Below are 24,286 nucleotides of genomic sequence, written 5' to 3' on the forward strand. Positions count from 1 at the left end.
ACAAACACAGTATTGATGCAATTTTTTATTTAATTTTTTTAAAAGTGTATGTTCATTTATGAAAAAAATAATTCTAGGACCTAGAATATAACTTATTTTGATTAGGGGTGGGTGGCATGGGAACAGGGGTGAGAAAAGTCCCCTCCCCCATTTGTTTATCACTAGCTTAGTTGCAAGCTTGATCAGTAGTAATAACAGTAGCAAAGTGAATGGCCTTTTGCCATGTATCTAGATGAATGAAATACCTATGTGCTAGTATAAAACTTTTTAAATAGGAGAAAAGGATGAGAGAGAGCAGCTTTCTTAACAGAAGGTGACAACAGGAGGAATGGCAGCAGGAAAGCTCTGCAAGAAGAACACAGCATTTCTGCTCATTGTGCTATTAAGCTTGCATTATACTCTTTAATATGGTCCTCTCCTTCCTCTTGGAATATACATAGTCTCATATTTTCTTTGAGAGACCAAGTTGTCATAGAAAAATATTGACTAGTCTTTAAGTACTTCTGTAAATTCTTCCCTAACCCTTTCCCATTCTCCCAATATTTTTAGGAGATGATTTTTAGGGGAGTGACCATAGCTCAGCGGGGGGCAAATGCTTTATATACTGAAGGTCCCCAAACTCCAGTATCTTAAGTTAAAAGGATCTGGTAGCAAGTGAGGCAAAAACCTCTGCCTGGAATCCTGGAGAGCTGCTGGCATTCTGAGTAGGTAATATTGGTCTGCCCTGAAATAAGACAGTTGATTATTATGCAGTCCTATACACAATTGGGACCAGATACCTAAAAGAGTGCCTCTTTGGGGCCCAGACACAAAGGAGTCATGGTGAGGGGCACAGACAACAAATCGATACCAGGAGATAAGAGTTGGATTCACATTGGCCACAAGATGGAAAGGTTTGGCACAGGCATTGTGCATGTATACAGTGATCAACAAGCCCACTTGCTGATGGATCAGGAATTGGGGGTAACCAAATTTATGGCACAAATCACATCTGGAGAGTCCTTCTGGTCACTAGTAGGGAATGCCGGGGGCCCTTCAGCCCCTAAATGGGCATCTGAACAGAAGCGCTGCCCTCCAAGATCCCTTAGGAGGACCCCACTTTGGAGCACAGGGGAAGCACCCAGCCAGCTCCCCTAAGGATCCAGCCCAATGCCTCTTCCACTTTATAACTGTGGCAATTGCTATGAGGTAGGCAAAATCTACAGATGTAGCCCAATTTGTCAGCAGGGAACATCCTGCATAGCAAGGTATGCAAGCTAGATTGTCAACCCACTTTCAGAACAGTCCTGGAAACCTGTAAAAGAGGGAGGGTTGGAAGGAAAGTTCAGCAAGAACTGTGATTCTTATGACACTGCAGCTCACCCTTTTAAACCCTTCAGAGCGGACCTAAGTAGGTCCATTCCAAAGCTATGTCCACTGGGAGCCTGCTGATTGGCTCCCAGTGTCTTGCAAGATCTTTCAGCAGTACAGCCACACAGGGCAGGAAACTGCCTCCAAACCCAGAAAAGGCAGTGTTGGGCTACACATGTCGCTCCCTGCACCAGGTAAGGGGGAATGGAATTTCTTTTACATACCCAACCATCACTGGATTCTGCAATAGAGGGTATCCTGCAGATAGCAGGAGGTGCATTCTGCATGATGTCAGAATTTGTCCTTTTGAGTGGTAGCTCTTACCCTTTGAAAAATTCTCCCATTACATATCAGGCAGTTACCTTCTTTGTCTTTTTGGCCCTTTTGAAGATGTTCCTCTTTCAACCAAGTTTTCCTAAAATCTTTATCCAAGCTGGTATCTGGATTGGATTGGATTGGATTTGTTGTTGTTGAATTGCTGTATGCAGTGGTGTTTTTAAACTGTTTTTATATTTATAATTGCTTTTTAAAGAATTACTTAGATATACGCAGTTGTTTTTACTGTTTTTATATATGTACCGGTAACTGCTTTGTGTATGTTATATTGTAAAATGCTTAGGGATGCCCCATAAATGAAATAAATAAGTCATCATCATCATCATCATCTTGGGATAAGTCTTATGGAACTCCTTTGACTTAATTCTGATTAGACATGCATAGAATTCAAGTTCAAAATAAGCAGCATGAGTACATTATTGTGATAATGTATGCGAAATACAGAGGCAGCCCATGTGGGTTCCTCCATATATTGTTGAACTACAACTCCTATCACCTCTGACCATTGATATTGATTATGTTTGCTGGGTCAGATAACAGTTGTAGTCCAGCATCATCAGAGGGCCGTAGGGTCCCCAACCCTGGTTTAGATGGAATGAAAGAGGAATATTTGCAACCTTGTGGTTAATACAGTGGTACCTCAGGTAAAGTACTTAATTCGTTCTGGAGGTCCATACTTAACCTGAAACTGTTCTTAACCTGAAGCACCACTTTAGCTAATAGGGCCTTCTGCTGCCGCCGCGCTGCCGGAGCACGATTTCTGTTCTCATCCTGAAGCAAAGTTCTTAACCTGAAGCACTATTTCTGGGTGAGCGGAGTCTGTAACCTGAAGCGTATGTAACCTGAAGCGTGTGTAACCTGAGGTACCACTGTATGCTGATTATAAATTACTTGTGGCTCCCATCACAAATGTTTTCCTCAGCTCCTGGATATTAGGTTTATCTAATCATTTTTTTAAAAAAGTGCTTGCGCAATGCAATTTTTCAAAACAACAGCTTTTATGCACTAATAATCTGAATTTTTTTGAAAGCCATACAGTGGTACCTCGGGTTACAGACACTTCTGATTACAGACTCCGCTAACCCAGAAATAGTACCTTGGGTTAAGAACTTTGCTTCAGGATGAGAACAGAAATCGCATGGCGGTGGCGCGGCGGCAGTGGGAGGCCCCATTAGCTAAAGTACCTCAGGTTAAGAACAGTTTCAGGTTAAGAACGAACCTCCAGAATGAATTAAGTTCTTAACCCAAGGTACCACTGTATGCACAAGAGTGGCAATTCTGAAAAATGTTAATTCATAACTGCATTCTGTTATACTGCAGAGTGAACGGACTTGCTTCAGGTAGCATCATGTGACAGGGGAATAAAATAGGCTAGGAATTGGTTCTGAATAGCGCAGCAAGAAGTTTTTTAGAGTGTTAGTCCTGGCAGGGTTAGGAATGCAATTTACACTCTGCTTTAGGCAACAAAATGTCTTGGGCCAACACTGGCCATCACACAATCTTTCTGATTTATAGTGGATAGCCTCTGTGTCTCATGTCCAGAGAAGCTACCAGTACAGCGGTTTACAGATGAGGAACTATTAGGTACTAGTTATTAAAAGCTGTTTCCTCAAAATAGGTAGAAAAATATGCCAAACATATTTTCCCAAATACAGTTTCCCCCTACAAAGTCCAGTTCTTTACAAAGATTATAAATGGCTGGATAAAATGTCAGGGTTGTAGATCCCTTTGTGGATCCCAACCACTGTATCTAATAAGATTTATTGCAACAAATCTACAAAAACAAATTTGATCGTTTTAAGTTTTTTCCAAAGAAGACTTGTTGGTCACATTTTGTCTACCAGCTTTTGTAAAGAAGGGTGATTAGGAAGGACTCTGCTTCATAAATGTAGGTAGCAGAGATACATGAACTCAATTTTGATAATTCTATAGCTGTTCACTCTTTACTACTAAATAGCCCATCTTCATCTATGGATGAGTCACCTGCTGACAACTTTTATTCTGTAATCTCTGATAAATATTATTACAGTATTATTGAATTGCTTACACAATCTTTATGGCTTTTAATCCATTGAGAGCTCTGAAGGCAAAGGTGACAAATCAGTCTAGAAATGACAGGAGATTCTGCTATACAGAGTTTCTTATTTCCCGGTTATCTGTTTATATCTGAATCCATTTTAAGCCAGCTTGTAGATATTTACTTTTTCGTACATGCTTTGAGGCCTTTTCTTCGTTTTTGAAACAGCATTCCTTTTTAAGTGTGCAAGGAACAATACTCCACAGAGTCATGAAATCTCTCAGGGAAACTTTTAATCCTATTTTTCCTGTTTTCATTTAAATTGGCCACTTAAATAGTTGTTCGCAATGACTGCATCACTTTAGTTGACCCTCATCATACAGCTTTTTGAAGCTTCTCTGACAGAAGTGGTAATGAAGTTTGTTTTCATTTAAAACAATCTAATTGAGATTCAATTCATTATATTTCCCCAAGGACTACTAAAAGAACAAGAATTATAGCAGTTATATGCTAAACCAAAGCACTGTGGTGGCAGAAGTTTTATCACTGGGTTCCTATCCATTGGATATTGTAGTGTTCCTTGTGTCACTGGGTCAGCTAGACAGGGGCAACAAATATTATTGGCACAATTTCATATACATAAATAATTCTGCTAGCTAAGTATCTGTCTGATGCTTTCTTAAGAATTTGTGTACATATGCTTCGCTAAAATACCCAGTCAAACTTTTTTTTTTAAAAAAAGTTAACCCTCAAATAGCTTTGGATTCTGGTGCTTCTACACCAGGGGTCAGCAAACTTTTCCAGCAGGGGACCGGTCCACTGTCCCTCAGATCTTGTGGGGGGCTGGACTATATTTTGAAGGGGGAAAATTTACGAATTCCTATGCCCCACAAATAACCCAGAGATGCATTTTAAGTAAAAGCACACATTCTACTCATGTAAAAACACACTGATTCCCGGACCGTCCACGGGCTGGATTTAGAAGGTGATTGGACCGGATCCAACCCCCGGGCCTTAGTTTGCCTACCCATGTTCTACACACTTCTTCATTCACTCAGACTAGTGCTAAATGCATTAATAATGCTCCATGTCTCTTAAGGTCAAAAGGGTCAATGGGGGTCTCTTTTTTAAAAAACAACCAACAACCCTGCCATGCTGTTCCTTGGCATAAACACGCCACTGTAATGGACACTGCAGGGTTTACTTTCCTTAATCCAAACTGAAATGCATTTTCTTTAGTCAAGTAAGCGTTTTAGTATTGTGGAAATATTTATTCCATTGAGATTCCCCAATAGAGGGCACTGCTGGGAATGAAATTACTGCATAACCTAATCAAGATTCTAGTTTAAATACAAGAATGAAAATAACCTGCTTTGAATATTTTGAATGGTTTTGTAACTTGTATTTTAAATGTATCAAACAGGCTGTTCAGAAAGAGTGAAATGCTTTTGTAGTCAGATCTTGTTTCAGTGTAACTGGCAATGGTTTTAAAGTTGATCATCTGAATAATGATAATTTAAACACCGGAGATGGTGGGTTTGTTTCCAGAGAAGAGACTAGAGTTTTCACTCTTTCTGTGATATCACATCAATAATTCTATTTAGTATTCCATAAAAAAATTCCTAGTTTGCAGTATACGTATTCAGCCACTGTTAAATTTTATACAAGTTAATAAAGCACTATTCCAAGTAAATAGCTGCAGCTATTAAATTCTTTTAGAAGTCATCATTAAACATAAACTATTTATGTTGTTAAGCTCCATATATACATGTAGGTCCCAGTTTCTGAGTACAATGCATTCTTGGTAAATAATGTGAGTGTTAACATAACGAGCTAATTATTTCTATTATTTCCTATGGGAACATTTCTAATCCATGCTTTCTTCCTCCATGCTTTCTGCCTGAAACTGCTGGAGCCAATCAGCAAAAGCCAAACAAAGGAAAAATTGGTCTGTCCAGTCTCTCCTGCTCCCTGATTTGTCCAGTTTTCCTAGGATAGATATTAAAATAGCCATCCTATAATTCCCAGGATTTCTCCCTGGATTTTTTTTAAAAAAATCAGTCTTACATTGGCTACTTTCCAGTCCTGAGGTATAGAAACTGATATTAGGGACACGGTCACCCCCCTTTTTTGAAGAAGAAGAAGAAAAGCAATTTCATATTTGAGTTCTTTGATAACTCTCAAGTGGGTGCCATCTGGACCCAGCAATTTGTTACTTTTTATTTTGTCTATGAACCCTAAAACTTCATCTCTTATCACTACTACTTGCCTCAGTTCTTCAAGTACATCTCCTACAAAAGTTTGTTCAGGTAATGGGATCTGTCCTATATCTTCCATTGTGGAGACAAGAGAATCCATTCAGCTTCTCTGCAATCGTTGCAGCTTTCATGCCAGGCAAGGAATTCGCTTTGCAACCTGTATGCCCATCACACACCCATCTGTCTGTGCCATCTGCCACTAGAGAAGTATCAATGACACAAGAAGGATAGCTTGTACTGAGTTATATCTGGAAGTGTTGACTTTTGGGCAAATTTTTTGGGGGGGAAGCTCAACAACCTTTGTGTCCAAAATTTCACTTTTTGAAATATGGTGACACTACGTTATTCCAACAGGGAGATAGTAACACATGTGACAGACAGTTCAAAGCAATGGAAAGACCATCCCTGCTGGCATTCTAAACAGGTTCACCAGCTGGTGAACTTGATTGATTAGATGTCCTCTAGAAAGGTATGTGGAAAACATTTCAACATATTTTTTCCAAAACACTGCAAAATAACATTTTGAAAATATCAAGCATAGCCGGAACTACGCATAATTTCCTACTGGCATTTTGGGGTCATTGGGTTGGGCTCGGGCTCCTCCCATGCTGACAAAGGCAGGAGAAAAATCTCGTTGGGACATGGGCAGCTCCTGCTTGGACAAAGCAGTCTTCTCTGCTACAGATACTGTTTTGCCTACTTCTGTAGGCTAATTTCCTTATTTCCCCACTCAATACTGATCTTTCTCTGCTTTTTCTTACTCCTTCACTAGATCTGTTTATTATATCTTTTTATTAAGAAACTGCTCCTGGGCTCCCTTCCTTTACAATGGCTGTCTCCCACCCTTTTTCAATCGTGCTCCCCTTCCCCTGTTTGAACTTTGAGCCTTTGCCCCCTAAAAAAACTCTATTGACTTCAACCTTCCTCTTCAGTACTTATCTCTGGCAGGGACTACTAGGAAGCAAGTTACAAGTCGGATTGCTTGCATGTGCCCTCCTTCCTTTGAATTTTGCACACTCTTCTCTCCCAAAAAAACTTCTTCACCTCAAAGCTAGTGCTATCCCTCCTTTCTCACTACTGGTCACAGGCAGGGACTTCTGGGACTCAACTCTGCAAGGAATTTCTTGACGAATTTTTGCAGCTTTCCTGCCCCAGCAAGGGATTACTGGGCAATTTTTTTGCTGCTTGTCTGTCACAGTCTGTGGCCTCCCAGCTAGACCAAAGTAGCCTGCTGATTTTCTGCTCGCAGCCTGCTTCCTGCTCCCTCTCACTGTGCTTGGAGCACTGGTGAGCTTTATCAAAGGAGTGTGGATCTCCTCCCTGCACAAATGTTGGTGGAGCAGCAGATCCCTATGCCAGCAGCCCCTGCTGCAACGGCAATAGCCCACAAGGCGAAACAGAAGAAAAACACTAATGGAAGTGGTAAGGCAGTAGGCAGCTAGACGAAAGAAGTTGGAGAATAAGAGAGAGCACACACACACAAGCACATTCAGTTGAGTGCCTTCAGGATCCTTAAATTCAATTTAGTACCGCTATGCCAAACACATGCTATCTCTTTGCAACCCCCAAAAGAGAAAATTAGTATGCAGATGACACAACCTTGATGGCAGAAAGTGAGGAGGAATTAAAGAACCTTTTAATGAGGGTGAAAAAGGAGAGCGCAAAATATGGTCTGAAGCTCAACATCAAAAAAACAAAGATCATGGCCACTAGTCCCATCACTTCCTGGCAAATAGAAGGGGAAGAAATGGAGGCAGTGAGAGATTTTACTTTCTTGGGCTCCATGATCACCTCAGATGGTGACAGCAGCCACGAAATTAAAAGACGCCTGCTTCTTGGGAGAAAAGCAATGACAAACCTAGACAGCATCTTAAAAAGCAGAGACATCACCTTGTCAACAAAGGTCCGTATAGTAAAAGCTATGGTTTTTTCAGTAGTGATGTATGGAAGTGAGAGCTGGACCATAAAGAAGGCTGATTGCCGAAGAATTGATGCTTTTGAATTATGGTGCTGGAGGAGACTCTTGAGAGTCCCATGGACTGCAAGAAGATCAAACCTATCCATTCTGAAGGAAATCAGCCCTGAGTGCTCACTGGAAGGACAGATCGTGAAGCTGAGGCTCCAATACTTTGGCCACCTCATGAGAAGAGAAGACTCCCTAGAAAAGACCCTGCTGTTGGGAAAGATGGAGGGCACAAGGAGAAGGGGATGACAGAGGACTAGATGGTTGGACAGTGTTCTCGAAGCTACCAGCATGAGTTTGACCAAACTGCGGGAGGCAGTGGAAGACAGGAGTGCCTGGCATGCTCTGGTCCATGGGGTCATGAAGAGTCGGACACGACTAAACGACTAAACAACAACAAGGCTTAAATGTAGGATTGTATCAAGAGAAAAGCCTGCAGGTTATAGAAGCTGCCTTTCTCATCTCCCCTCCAAACAGAAGCCTCTTTGGGGTCAAGGGTGTGCTGAATGAAGAGGACTCAAGGAGAGGAAGGATTCTTCAATATCAAATGGAGGCCCCTTCCATGAGTTATTGGGGTCCCCCCTTTCTTCCTCAACCATCTGCAATACAACACTCTCAATTTTATTCTTGCCAGCTAAAATTTGTTTTTACTCAATTTTGTTGCAGCAGCTCCACTCTTTGGGACAGTTTAGGATGCTGCAAATGTTAATGTTGCATTCATAGCCTCTATGAAAAATCCACCTACTTTAAGTTTCCTTTAGGCACGGATTTACTGAGGTTTACTGCATATTCCTAAGAAGGTGGTAGAACACAGAATGACAGAGTCCTCAGACTTGTCCAAATTACTCTGTCTGATTTTCATCAAAAGTATGGTGTGTTAATCCCTCCCTTCCTTGAATGCTATGGTCCTGATCTTGACCTCTTCCCTCGCTTCCATGGCTGCAATTTTTAAAAAATGAATAATAAGCTGAATGATTTTTTAAAACATATATTTACTTTAAACTTAAATAACTGAAAACTTGAAAGATGCGTGGAATATCCTTTTAGTTGCTTTTAGTAGGTAGTTCCTCTCTCACACCCACCCACCCACACCAGCTATGCATGGCTTGTGCTGGTTAGGATTTGCTCCCAATCTTCCAGCTAGGTCAACCAAAAAAATTGAGATATGATAGAGGGTCAGTAGAAGAAATTCATATCAAAACAACTACTCACCATGTCATTATGACAACCGGCTGTAACAAATGTGCTTCTGTTTTAACTTATGACAATTAATTGCTTTAAGTAATTTAATCTGACAGTGGCAGGATGTTGAAAGACTTGTGAAGATGTCATAAAAGCGACCTTTCTGCCCATGTGCAACCAAAAGCCATTTTTAACAAGGAGTCTCAGAAAGAGTGCAACTTCTTTTGTACTTTGTTAATTAGTTATTGATTTGAAACAATGCACTACAAAATATTGTCAGATTAGCTAGGCGCCAACAAGGTCACAGTGTGACAGTCTAGTCATGATAATCTTTGAGTGTATGAGTTGTTGTTTTTTGTGAATCCTTTTGTTCTTCTATCCTGAGAGCTAAATTGTCTCATTATGAGGCTTATACTCCTGGAAGAATATTATGCAGCCTAGAGGCCTGTAATTTAAATGCTTACATTTTGTAATCTAAAGAAAATCATACCATGTTAAAGTTATTATATGTCACTTTATTAGTAGTCTTTAGTTTTCTGTGTTAGTCATTCTTCTGTTGCACTTCATGTGGAATAGGAGCAGAAGTGACAGTGAATTGTGGGGCTGTGTGGAATCCAAATATGAAAATAGCTGACCAATATATAGTCAAAATGTTTTTATACACAGCTATTTAGAATCCATTGTTTCTTGTAGAAGGATAAAGATGAAATGGGAAATTGTTCCAGTTACAGATAGGTAGCCGTGTTGGTCTGCCATAGTCAAAATAAAAAAATTCCTTCCAGTAGCACCTTAAAGACCAACTAAGTTAGTTCTTGGTATGAGCTTTCGTGTGCATGCACACGTATCTGAAGAAGTGTGCATGCACACGAAAGCTCATACCAAGAACTAACTTAGTTGGTCTTTAAGGTGCTACTGGAAGGATTTTTTTTTATTTTGGGAAATTGTTGTAATTGGAGACCTATGTGTTTTAATTGCTGCACACTGTGAAGGGAGGAGGGAAGGGGCTTTGCATGCAAACAAAAGGTCCGTGCATATTGTGGCTTATTAAGATGAGGTATGATTGTGACATTTAAATTGGGGATTTCGTAGTGCATACTTCTTGCTTGTTTCCTCAGTGTAGCAGGTGTGTGACATCATAGGACTAGTTGTTCTCCTTAGCAGACTCCACCTCTTAGAACCTTCCTTTGGGAGAACAGTCCATTTATTCCTACTCTCTGCTTCCTGTTCTTTAATTAATAATCCATAAGAGGATTTCTTTTCTTATTCCAAGACTGCTTATTTTACTCAGAGGTTTGTGGTGAGGAACCTTATTTAAAGTTCTTTGAAAGTCTAAGGACACCATCTTGATTGGACCATCCCTATATGTATACTTTTTGACACTCTTAAAGAACTCTAAAAAGTTGGTGAGATAGGATGTTTCTTTTGGAAGCCATGCAGGTTCTGCTTCCTCAGGACTTGTTCTCCTCTGTGCTCGGTAATCCTATTTTTCATAATGTGTTCCACCAGTTCTCCCAGAGCAGATGTTAAGCTAACCAGCCTATAATTTACGAGTTCATCTCTGTATCCTTCCTTTTTAAAAATAAATAAATAAATAAATAAATAATAGTGTTATATTTTCTACTTTCCAGTCCTTTGTTATGGAGACTGATCTTAGGGACAAGACAAGTTACATATTTTTGTTAGAAGATTGGCAATCTCACATTTGAGTTATTAAGAACTCTCAAGTGGATGCCACCCTATGATTTCTCCGTTTTTAAAACAATTTGTCAACAATGCCTTGAACTTTGTTTCTTGACACCACTATTTGCCTCAGTTCCTTAGACTCTCTTTCTGAGAAAGCTAGTTCACAGGGATCTTCTGCTGTGAAGACAGAAGTAACGAATTAATCAAGCTTCTTGAATAATTTTTGTTGGTCTTAATATTGTAACAATGTGCTCATTGAGGCCTTTCTTTGCATTCCTTCTTGTCTCTGCCATTTTGGGAGATGCATGTGCTCTAGGAGAGGTTTCTTTCAGCCCCATAAGCAACATCCCGACTGTAAGGTGGGCATGGAAGAAGCAGCATTTTTTTTTGAAGTGGAATGAGCCAAAATGTGCTGTAGAGGAAACAGATTTTATTACTTTATATTGCTGTATATCATAATTCAATTCCATTTCATGCAAAGTTACTCTATTACTGTTTGACAGTGTTTATATATAACCTATTGCAACATTATGTGCAATGTGTTGGCATGTAGTGACATTTGGAAAGAATATACACTTAGAACAATTTTTAATGAGTAGGAAGGTTTTATGTAAAATAAAACCTGCTTAGTTTCTAAAATTATCCTAGGGTGACCTTTAGCATATGGTTTGGTAATAAAAGATGTGTGTTGAGCATTAACCTTTGCTTCACCTATCCTCTGCCAAAGTCCTCTGAAATTTCCAAAAGTTAGAATGCTGAAATAATTTTTTGTTCCCTGGATCATAAATAGACCCAAGGAAGTCTGACACTCAGTGCTTCAATAATTATAAGTACATTGTGCTTCCATTCTACACTATTATTTACAAAGAGGACAACTGGCTGCTTATAGCATTCATTACTTTACCACAGAGATGGGCAACTTTTTCAACTGTGTGGGTTCATTTGAAATACATTATGAAGATAACAGCTGGCCTGCATATTGAATATCATATAGGAGGAAAATCCGTAGGCATGCCACCCATAGGCATTCCCTCCATAACACGTACAGACATTTCCCCTTACTTTTTAGGAGGAAAAAAGTGAGTGTTATGGTGCAAAAAATACGGTAATTCACATAGGGTGGGTTTTTGTGCTTTTGCAAGCATGATGGAAACTACATTTGAAGTGCAATCTCATGCATGTTTACTCAGAAGTAAGTGTTTAATACCAGTTATTCCCTAATAAGTGAACTTTGGCTGTATTTCACTTTAAAAATAATCTTTTTGTTTATAATGGTAGTTTGACAACGCTGACAAAATCTACCTCATACATGATTACCTGCATTCAGCTAAAGCCTTATGCACTCTGGCAGCAAGTATCATGTCCCGTCATCGTGACACACATTCTACCTGCTGAAAAACTTGAATCAAGACTGCTTGTATGTTAAAGTTACTGATCCAGGAATCATAGTATTATTATTTATATAATGCCATCAGTAAGCACAGAGCTTTACAGAGTACAAGACGGCAAAACCCTGGTAGGGAGCTCACAATTTAAGGAAAATTCTGGGTTGAGAGACTACTCAACAGCCCAGCTCGTTGGGGTACAAGTCTCCCGTGGGTCCATGCGGTCAGTAAAAGAAGGAAATTCCAGCCAAGCAATTTTGGAGCAAAACAGCAGTCAATAGACTTAGATCCTTTATTGTTGCGCAACAGGTTCAACAGCAGCGAGTGAACCCTGAGCATGGGGTGACATTGACTTTTAAAACTTTCCCACCAAATCCCAGAATACAGTTTGCACAGCATCATAAATGCATCATTGTTACATCACTAACATGTCACAAAAGGGGAGGGTTACACAAGATTAGCATAGACAGATATGTCAGGGCAACACACAAGTATAAGGTTAGCATAGGCAGACATGTCTTAAGTACCCACCACCCAAAAGTGCAATAGAACTTGCTTTGCATGTCTGGAGCCTGAGGCAAGTCTGGTGATGAGATTTGGCTTCCCTTGGAGATCAATGAACCCATCAATTGTCACCTCTGGGCATTTCCTGGGGTAGGAGATGTGTATACATGTCTTCAGGCTTGGGGAGGTGGCAGGGGAAAGAGTCCTTTTTCCAAGGGCAAAATGGTGTTGGAATGGAGGAACTTGGCAAAGGGGTTGATTTTATATGATTCATAAAGCTATGTATCTTCCCTGAGCTGTCAAGTGGAAAGGATACATTCAGGCATAATATTTGTAACATTTAACAACTTTAAAGATGTGAGACTCCCCCTGTAATTTCAGTAACAATATATTTCTGCCGAAGGTTCTGGTAGCCATGCTGGATCCATGCAATCTCATCTATACCTACCCACCTATGAGTCCCCGTCAATAGCTTTTCTTAGCCGCTAACTAGGCCCAGCTGTTACATACTGGGAAAAGCTTTGCAATGCTTTTGTGTTTCTCTATGCCAGCTCTACTTTTAAGAGGGACTAGGCTTGTCCTATCACCTTTCTGAGCAGGACACTGAAATACAGGGTCTTGGCAGTGGTTTTTAATATCTGAATGTCATCCATCACTTGCATGTCTTTAGGCTGGAACTGCCGTTGATCATGGCCGCAACCTTTCTAAATCCGTTCTTAACCTGAAACTGTTCTTAACCTGAAGCACCACTTTAGCTAATGGGGCCTCCTGCTACCACCGCGGCGCCGGAGCCCGATTTCTGTTCTCATCCTGAAGCAAAGTTCTTAACCCGAGGTAATATTTCTGGGTTAGCAGAATCTGTAACCTGAAGCGTATGTAACCCAAGGTACCACTGTATTCCCACCCCTCTTTCTCATATAGTCTACAACATGTTCTGTGGAGCATTCTCTCCATGGAATGTCTATGCTTTGGGCTGTCTTAATGTCCTCATCACACTCTTTACCTGCAGCTGCTTTATTGGCTGGCACTGGATACTTCCTCCCCTCACAAAGGCCATCAGAAGCAGCTATCCTGTAGGAAGCAGCAACAGCCAGCAAAGTGAAATGTCATAACTGCCACCTCCATGCTACCTAAATAAGCACATGCACTGTGTATTGTTTAATGTTTTGTTGTTGTTTTAATACCACAGTTTGAAGTAAGCTGTTCTAGGAATCTTGTTGGCTAAAGAATGTGTTAAAGATGCTTTAAATTAAATAAAAAAGGCTCCTACATCATTTCCTTGGGAATCATCTGTTGGCCTTAATCTTTGAATGTAGAGATTATATGCAAAACATGTAATAATAATAATAATAATAATAATAATAATAATAATAATAATTATTATTATTATTATTATTATTATTATTATTATTATTATTATTATTATTATTATTTATACCCCGCCCATCTGGCTGGGCTTCCCCAGCCACTCTGGGCAGCTTCCAAAAGAATATTAAAATACATCCCTAAACAGGGCTGCCTTCAGATGTCTTCTAAAAGCCTGGTAGTTGTTGTTCTCTTTGACATCTGGTGGGAGGGCGTTCCACAGGGAAGGCGCCACTACCGAGAAAGCACTCGGTGCTGGACCTCAGTGTCCGGGTAGAACGATGGGGGTGGAGACGCTCCTTCAGATACTCATTAATACTCATTAATAAAAATGACTCTGAAAAGTTATAAATTAAGCAATAACAAGAACTTCGTGTGTGTGTGTGTTTGTGTTTCTTAGGCCCTACAAAACTCTTTGATTCCTTGTTCCCTCCCCCTTAGTTTGTCACGGGTAATAGTTGTGTCTTAGCTTCATTTCTTATTTTGCTGACTTCTCATATCTAATCTATATAGCAAGGTTCAGAAAGCGGAAACACTGCAGACGTTACTGGACTACAGCTCCCAATTATCTCTTACAGTTGCTATACTGAGTGGAGTTGATGGGGGGAATCTAACAACATCTGGAGGACCCCCGGTTCTTCCTGCACCCCACTATATAGCCACATCAAAGCAGCTCCTGTTACCATTTAGTCCAGCATTCTGGCTCTAGAACAAACAGATCAGGTGTCTGGAAACCCACTATCAGATCAAAATCGTGATAGTCATCCATATATATAATTTTTGTCCCAAGCATCTGATGATCATAGGTACACTGCATGGATGCTTGATTTAACATTTGTGTCATGAATAAATTAATTTGTCCAAGCATTTTCTGAGCACTTATACTACCTGGTAACATTTCACACTAAATCTTAGGTACCTGTCCATAGATTTCATGTTCTTCATAGACCTGCATTCTGCTCACGTCTGACATCTGCTCATCAGGCCACTCTTAAATTGTTGTGCCTTGCCTTCTGTAAAGTGCCCTTGTTCCAACTGCCCTGTTTTCCTCCATGATTGTTGGTGATACGCCCTATTTGAACTGGTACTACAGCTCTCCATTATGTTTATTCTATTCTTATTCTGTGTCAAACAGGACTGAAAAATACCAGTGGGATCAATAACTTAGTTACACTGAATAGCAGACTAGAATAGTAATGATTAACACATTGGTGACAATTCTCAATTCAAGGGGCATCCAGAGCAGAAGGTGCAACTATTACAATGCAGCAAATGTCTTATTGGCATTTTACATGGTTAAAGCAAAACCGATATTGAACTTTTGAAAAAAGAGATTATGGACAATAATCTGTTTGCTTTATTTGGATAGCATCTATCTGAATATTAAAAATCATCAGTATGTACACTGAGATATTTTATTGCTGGACTCTTGTAATCACAACTTGGTGTTGGTTATATAGGTTTTGTGTTTAAAATACTTAGACTTCTATCTATATAGTTTCTAAAGTAGTGCATTCTGATGAATGAAGCTCGCATTCAGCAAAAATAATTTCACTTTCCACAGGAAATCCTGTCTAGGCTGAATCAGATGTGTGAAAGGATGACAGATTTCCCACATCCTAATATTCCACATCCTAATATTCCACATCCTAATATTCCATCCAAAATATGCCTTTGCTTCTTCCTGCATTGGTGACCTCTATTGCAAAGTAAAATTTCTGTCTACACCATTTTATGGGGGTTTGTATCCAACAGTTATGTCAGCAGAGATCAGCTTGTGCAACAGACCTTTCTCTTTCCCCATTCAGCCCCCAGCACTTTCCAGAAAACCCTCTCCATGTGTTGAAAGTGAGGCTCCTGAGCAATGGGTGTTGTGTCATGTGTGGCTGTGCTGTGAGGTAGAAATTGCTCAAAATTGAATGGATGGAGCTAAAACCTAAGATACCAAACTTTTTCCTTTTTTAAAGGAAGGTAGCCCTTATTGCCATACACATTGATTTATACACATCAGTATATGTTTCTGGACATGGATAACATGTGCCAGGAAAGCTGTGTTCCCATTGCAAATTGTTGGCATCCAGCAGTTCAGATTAACATTTCAGTACATGGCACTGGGTTACATACATAGAAAAGAGCGTATGTAAATACCAAGTGCATATCTGAAGTCATGCTATACATACCAAGAGGTTTAACATGTTGTTGAAACAGTTTCAGTTTGCTTTTCAACTGTGGAAAGGCTGATTTGACTATTGTCTACTTCTTGGGAGAAAGTTCTCTAGTTTTGTATTTTGAAATTATCACGATTGAGCTCCTTGAAAACATTGCAGGATTTCTATCTGCCCAGCAACAGGTTAGCAGAACAAAAAAAAAGAAAAAAAGAATCAGGATAATTTGGCATCAAAGCAGGAAATATGTGAACCTGTCACACTAAGCAGTCTCAAAGGGCAAACTGCTTTGCTGGAGCTAATTAACCTTAGGAAATAATTACACAAATATGCAAATGTTGTTTAGATAATTCCATGTGTTATCAGCTCAGGTAGTCCATCATAACTGCAGACCTTGCAATGCCTAGGTATTAGTATCTGGTGTAGTTGATAAGGCTTTGGTTTCTGCCTGCCTTCAGCTTGGTATTTAAGAATTAATGATGGCAATATTCCATTCATGATTTTAACCTGCATTTTGAAAGCTCCAGAAAACACTGTATATACTGCATGCACACTGCTTATCTGTGGACACTAATGGTTTGATTCATTAAAATGTTATATGCCTCACTGGTCTTACTTGTCAAACAATGCTGTGGGTTTTTTTAAAACAACCAGAATAAAATAATATTGCTTAATGTGTAATATATCCCAAACAAGCTGACTAGATATGTCTCTAAAATGCCTCATTTTATATACAGTGGTATCTCTGGATGCGAACGGGATCCATTTCAGAGCCCCGTTCGCATCCTGAAGCGAACGCAACCCACGTTTGCGCAGGCTGCGATTTGCCACTTCCGTGCATGCGCGTAACGTCATTTTGAGCGTCTGTGCATGCACGAGCGGTGAAACCTGGAAGTAACGCTCTCCGTTACTTCCAGGTCACTATGGAGCGCAACCCGAAAAGGCTTAACCTGAAGCGACTTCAACCCGAGGTATGACTGTACAGAAAATTTTCTTTGAATCTTGCAAAGGTCCTGTTGAAATTATTCTGGTGAAAACCAGTAAACTTCACAATGGGGTAGTTTCAGTTGTATTTTTCTCAAGAATAGTAATAGTGGATACAAAAATGGATAGAGAAATGTTTTTCTCACTCATATAAAGGCAGAACCTCTGGTTATCCCATCAAGCTAAATGTTGGGAGATTTCAGGGCAGAATTTGCTTCCACAAGCTGGGGTGATGCCTACCAGCTTTAAATGGCGATTAGACAACTTCATAGAAGATTATGGCTTTCAGAGGCTACTAGCCATAATGGGCTATTTAATACCCTGTTGGATTCTGAATGGTAGATAATAGTAACATTTAAAAATCCATGTTCTTCAAATACTAAAACAATAATCAGCTTGGCCAGCCAAACACTTGCCAGAAAAGAAAGGTATTTGTTAGAAAGCAAAAAAACAAGGTGGGAAGGCAAAGACAAGGTGAGGTGGGCCTGGGCCTTAATATGCAGAGTTCCTTCCTATGTTCCTGCTAAAAATTAAAGCTGAGATTCTCCTCTTTCAAAATAAGTGTTCCTTATTTGCTATTCTTGTTAGTTACTCTTCCCTATTTTATTGTATTCATTAAGCACATACAGTGGTGCCTCGCAAGACGAAAAGAATCCATTCTGTGATTCTCTTCGTCTAGCGGTTTTTTCGTCTTGCGAAGCAAGCCCATTGACGGATTAGCGCTATTAGCGGCTTTTAGCGGCTTATCTGCTGATCGGATCAGCTGATAAGCGGCTTAGCGGCTTAGAAAAAAGGGGGGAAGGGAAAAAACCCAGCAGGAACTCACAAGACATTGTCGTCTTGCGAAGCAAGCCCATAGGAGATTCGTTTTGCAAAGCACCTCCAAAACGGAAAACTCTTTCGTCTAGCGAGTTTTCCGTCTTGTGAGGCATTCGTCTTGCGGGGCACCACTGTATCACTTTGTGCTACTCTGGCATCAAATACAAGGTAAGTGGGGCAAAATTGCACAATTTTCTGCTACAGAATCCTATAAAATTAAGCTCCAAGGCAGATAAGGAAAAGTACCGAATGACAGTATTGTCTATTTTCCCTATTAATTAGGAATTACCAGTTCTTCCTAGCAGCAAAATAAACAGGTTCTGCTTAGGCCTGCCTATACAAAACCATTAATAATAATGTAAATATAATTAAACATGTTGTGTTTAACTGGTATATTTATTAATATCCCACCCTTGTCTGGTATAAATCTTGTGTTCTGTAGAACATTCAAAAGTTAGAAATATAAAACCTAATTTTCTGTACACTTTCCCTTAAATAACTAAAGTAATCATTAAATGAATATGCACTGTAGCTATTAATTTTATGGATTTTATATGTGATCAAATAATCTTTTATTATGTTTTTTTCTTAAATAATCCAAATTTCCCTTATCTTCTGAGTAGTCTTTCATTGAATTTCCAGCTCACTGGATTGACAGGTGCTCAATATCTGATATGTCTGATAATTTTAATAGTTACTGACAGATAGTAAGATGTACTAATTCTGCCTTCTCCTAGTAAGAGAACTAAAATAAAGATAATAATTAAGAATAAAGCTTTTAAAACTTATCACTGCATTAAATGACTTGTTAAATTCTATTCATAAAGTGTTAACTTGTTTTTCCCCCCAAAAAGAGACATGAGATTTGTCTAATTAGGCAGGAATTTTAAGGTTTTAAACCTTTTGTGAAAAGAACAGGTTCATTAGATTGAACAAGGAAGACAAAGCCAGTAGTTACAGCTGCCTCCTTTCATCCACAAATTAAAATGAATAGGGATAGTTCTACCTTGCATTCTCGATCTCCTATGGCTCATGGGCTTTAGGTAAGGTAGACCCTGCATTACTATTTAGCTTCCCATAGCTGGAATTTAAAATGTTTCTGTCAACTTCTCCTTAATTTTCTGCTACAGATTTTGGTAGAACTTGACATTAAGGTTGACCTCAGGCTGCTATCAACACTATCTAATTCTCCTTTTTCCCTATAAAGCTCTGGGGCAAGTTTCCTGCATGTTGTTTCCCTAGTCTGGTGATGTAGAGCAGATGATAGGGGTCAGGTGCAGGAAAATACACAGTGCAACGACATCACTATATTAATCATATCATATCACAATATAGGTAAATATTTGTTTTAGTGGGACAGCTATTGAAAGGAATTAGATGGTCTATGACCATTGTATTTCAGATGTAATAGGTTTTAAATGTTATCTTAAAGTGCACAATGCAGAGGAATGTAAAACTAAACTATGATGGCTGAGAAAAGATTAGGGTAGGGTATGAGTTGCAAAATAATTGTTATTATCAGTTTCTTCCTGTTTTGTACTTGCCTCTGGTCAGTATGTTGCAGCTACAGTTCTTCATTCTTCCCACTCTTCTTGTTTGTTCTTTGATTTTTCTCTTCTTTAAAAGCTCCTTAAAAGTTAACTTCTTTTGGCCTTGCTATCTTTTACTATATATTTCCTTCTGTTTCTTTAAAAAAAGCTCCCTATTTTATAACATGTGCAAGTTATGATGTTCCATTTTCTACTTATTGAATGTACTTGCATGTTAGGAAGAGGGGTTGTGTGTGTCTGTTTAAAGAAGTGTGTGGTGCATATCTGCATATTATTTCTCTCTCTTTTAAAAAACCCTTCTTATCCATTGTGTTTCTTGTCTATTTGGATTATAAGCCTCTTGGGCAGGAACTTTTTGTTTACTTTTTTTAAAAAGCATCTAGCATATCTCAAGCTCCAAATAAATAAGCATGATCATAATTAGTGTTATCTTCACTTTCTAGGAAAATGGCTCTCCTGAAGAACATGCAATTTACATATGGGACCACTTTATCTCCCAATCAGCAGCTGAAAATGTTTTTTTTGTGGCTCACAGTTATGGTGGACTTGCATTTGTGGAATTGGTGAGTATTGCTGTTTGGTTATTCCTTATTTTCTTTTGTTTCCATTGTTGCCAAAGTGTTAAGTATTGTTGTTTTTAAGTAGGTGGACTTAAAACCATATTTCCTTTATATGCTATGGCTATGTTCATTCATTTTTTTATTTTGCTAAGTAAAACAAGGCTGGATAACCTTTTTTGACCCAAGAGCCACGATGACAGTCAGGCACCCTTAAAAGGGCCACATGCCAGTCGTAGACATAGGCAATGTATACATGCACATATATATATGCAGACATGCAGAACTCTATTTCACTCTTTCACACTTTCATTTTTTCACATATACACAAGCAGCCACACACCCATGCATACAATCTCACACACAAACATACGTACATACAAACACAGATGCACACACGCAGAATTTCCATCCATCCAGATCATTCTGTGCAAAGTAAAATATGACATTTCTTCCCACCCTCCAGTCTACCACTGTGCCATAGGGCATAAAAATGCAGGCTTTAATTTTTTTATTATTATTTATTAAATTTGTATGCCACCCTCCTTACGAAGATCTCAGGGTAGTTCACAATCTTCCGAACTAGTCATGCCTATATCCACCTCATTTCCAGCCCCTCATTCTTTCCTGCTACTCCAAACCCCTCTAAGCATATCACATTTCCTTCTCTTAGTAGGGGGGCAGAAGTGATGGCGAGAAAAATTGCCCTCTCCCCCCAGCTCGTTCTCTTTCTTTCCCTCCTTCTTATCCCATCCTAATCAGGGGACATGGTGTTTTATGGGACAGTTGCTTGTTTAAGGGAACCTTTTGTATTTACATAGGGCAATCAAGGTTGGGATGAAAGGACACTACTTCCTCTGTTCTTTTTATACAATCACATGCTCTTGTGAAGGGAAGTGGGGAATGGTGTAGGAGGCTGCTATGGTGATGGCTTTGGATGGCCGAAAAGAAGTAATAGAGATAGGCAGGAAGAATCACTAGACTTCTTCCCTCAGTCCTTGGATTTATTTGCTACATTTATATCCCACTTTTCTTCCTAGGATCTATGCGGGAACAGAGAGAGGAAGTTCATGGGTTGGGAAACTTGTTTCTTGATTTGAGGGCAGGTCTTGTGAACTCCTGGGATTTGTATTCAAGCTAGGCTCAGTTGAACTTTCACGACACCCATAGTAAGATCCTGCCCTTTATCTCAGACAATATTGGAAGGGCCTCCATTAGAATAATGAGAATCAGAACAACCTGTAACTAGATAGAATAGTGTTTGCATTTTTACATTTTGGAATTTTGATCCTACAGGCATCTAGAAAAGTTTTGCCCATTTTAAATGGGTAAAAGGACTGAAAATATCTATATGGCCCTTGGCTCATACAGTTTATTTCTCTTTATCTCAGACCTAATAAAATTAGTCCTTGTAGGAGTGTTAGTAATGTTCTTGCTCCTGAGAATTTGTAATATACTTGCATATCTTGGGATTTCCCCAACCTGCTTATCCCCTCCCTTGTCCATGGATGGTGTTATTTTTACTATGTAAGGATACATACACATTCAGTTTGCTGTTAATATACAGTATAAGATATTGATGGATTAGTATCAGCATTCTCAATTGACATATGTTTTGTTCATGCATTTTGTCTGGGGGTATTTATACCGGAGAACAAAATGATGTGATATGACTACAGTACTGTGTTTTATTTTTATTGTATGTAAGAATGAATGATAAATATGTGGGCATTTGGCTATTGCACAAACTGAAATAGAAAGCATACTGGACCATATTGCTTTGTAATTCTTTGAAGTTGTATGGGTCTCACGCCCTTTGGTTTCTATGCGATTGGGGGTGGGGAGCACTCTAGATATGTTGTGAGTGCACTTTATGCACGCTGTAAAGGATTGCCAAGAGTGGCTCCTGTTGCTTTAGCACTTTCTCACTAGCAGCTTTAATGATGTAAAGTAAAACATTGCTCTTTTGTTTTTAGAGAAGATATTAAACATGCATGCGATGATTCCGATATTCAGTTTGGCTTTTTGCAAGTTATTCCTCCTGTGAATGAGTATGTCGTGAGTTGCATAGTACAAGAAGGAGATGTCACTGTTAAACAGTGCAATCATACACATGTCTCTGTGGCTTCCTCTCAGGTAAGGGGGCATAGGATCACAGCTTGAGTTGTCCCCTGTGGCTGTGAAAACCTTACCTATATTTAAGCTTATTTGAGGTAGCTCAATACAAACTTGGGTTTCTTTCACTTGTTCTGTTGGGCAACCGACAAAGTATATTACTACATTTTGTATTGTATTATGCTTGTGGCTGTGAAGGCTTTCCATAAATAGTGCATATGTTAGGAGGTGAGTGAAGTGGAAAGAAGGAGGGGAAAGAGGGAGTGAGATGGGGGAGATTCCAAAATCATTCTGTTAGCAGTTTTGTGAGGGAGAAATGGCTTGATTTTAATTTTTGTTGGCATTTCACTTGGTAGGGCTAAACCCTGGTTGACTTAATGGACCAGCTACCACTGTCCCTAGCTATAATGAAAATAAAAAAATGGCAATACACAAAAACAAAGTGTGTGTGTGAGAGAGAAATCAATTCCTTTTAAAGTGAATGCTTTTCTCGCCTTTTGTGTGTGCTGTGCAATTGCACCTAGTTATTGAGGGGAAATATTGCTTTCTTGTAGTGTCACAGTTGATATTAAACATAAGACAAAAGCAGTTAACAACAACAAAAGTCTTTTACCAAATCACATCTCTTATGTTTTCAAATTTGCAGCTCTAAACTGGTAGTATGTCACAATTTGGTTCAGTGCACCTAAACACAAGTTGAGAAACTTATTAAATGCCAAAAAATTAACAAGTGTCTAGATTTAAGGCCTTCTTTGAGCTTGAGGCCCCTGGCTAAATGGCTCTCCTGACCCCTGACCCTGACTACACCCATAGTTAATGGTATGAATGCACCAGTTACATGGTAGGGAACCAAAATACACTTTTAAAGGTCATTTAGTTTTAGTTTTATTTTGTTTCATAATGGAGATGGGTGACATTATGAATTACATGTAGAGATGGTACTCCTGTATTGAAAATTGTTTGTTTTTAGTCCATTACTGCTTGGTAAATAAAATGAACCTTTGGTTTTTGAGATGATAGGAAAGTGATGATACTTTGTTTTCTAGACTTTGATTAGTATGTATCTGGCACAACTAGGCAATGAGTAAGAAAGATGTGCATTTGTCACATGGTTTCCCAATTTTTCCAGTGCTGGAACAAGTTTTCCTGTTTCAGAAAGCAATATGCTAATTGTTCTTGTTGCTTCACTGTTTCTCCAGCCGTGTATTGTGAATGATGAACAGAAAACAGAGAATTATCTGTCTAGCCTCCCAAATATTTGACTGACATGATCAGCTGTAATTTTTTACATTTTTATCACCCTTTGTAACCAGAAAATATTGTCTTGTCTAGTCAGTGCTATGCACAAGTATGCAGTAAAAAGACCTTCCATGTTTTCAAAAGACGTTATTAACAATTAACATTTTAAATGATACATATAATTTCCCCATATATTGTAATGATTTATGTTTTTAGCAGACTGTTAATTTGTGGAACTCTATTGGCAAGAGATGTAACACGTTCAGTTTGTTAATTCTTAATTTTAAAAATAGAAATGTTTGCCTGAAGTATTAAGATTCAAAACTGTTTTCAACTAAAGCTTCCCTTCTCCCTTTTCAGTCACTGGCTTGAGATGGCATGGCTAACAGATGACCAATGTGTCATTCCCATTTTGCTTGTTTCTCTTGTCACGCTGGTGGATATTTCTCCACTTTTGTTCTACTTTAATATGAAGCACACAGATGTTTCAGAACAAGATTTGACTTCTGACCTTGGGGCTTCTAGGGTCAGGGTACTCAGGGCCTGTGAAATTATCACAAGCAGAGCTAAAGTTTTTCTCCATCACAGGAAGTAAGCAGTAAGTAAGAAGTTAAAAAGGAGCTTTGTCAGATAGACAAGATGGTCTCAGTAAGGGTCAGCTTCTGTAGTCTGCTATCTCTGCAGGAGGTGTGTGCATGGGAGGAAGAATATAATATATAGCCACTGGGACATCACATATCTATCACACGTGCAAAACTATTTCTGAAGAATACATTTCACAGAAGATAACCGATTTAAGAAAAGATCTATACTA

At 39.1% G+C, this 24,286-nt stretch overlaps 1 protein-coding gene across 7 annotated transcripts in view; it reads left to right on the top strand.

Moving 5' to 3' along the window:
* The window catches only part of ARB2A (ARB2 cotranscriptional regulator A), a 221,918-nt gene that overhangs the window by 94,290 nt on the left and 103,342 nt on the right, over positions 1 to 24,286 (top strand). For all 7 annotated transcript variants that reach the window (XM_081212420.1, XM_081212423.1, XM_081212419.1 and 4 more), the window contains one exon: positions 20,005 to 20,124. In XM_081212420.1, coding sequence (XP_081068546.1) covers positions 20,005 to 20,124 — 120 coding nt within the window. The remainder of the gene's footprint in view (positions 1 to 20,004; positions 20,125 to 24,286) is intronic.

Source organism: Podarcis bocagei, assembly GCF_964188305.1.
Source record: "Podarcis bocagei genome assembly, chromosome: 11".
NCBI lineage: Eukaryota > Metazoa > Chordata > Lepidosauria > Squamata > Lacertidae > Podarcis > Podarcis bocagei.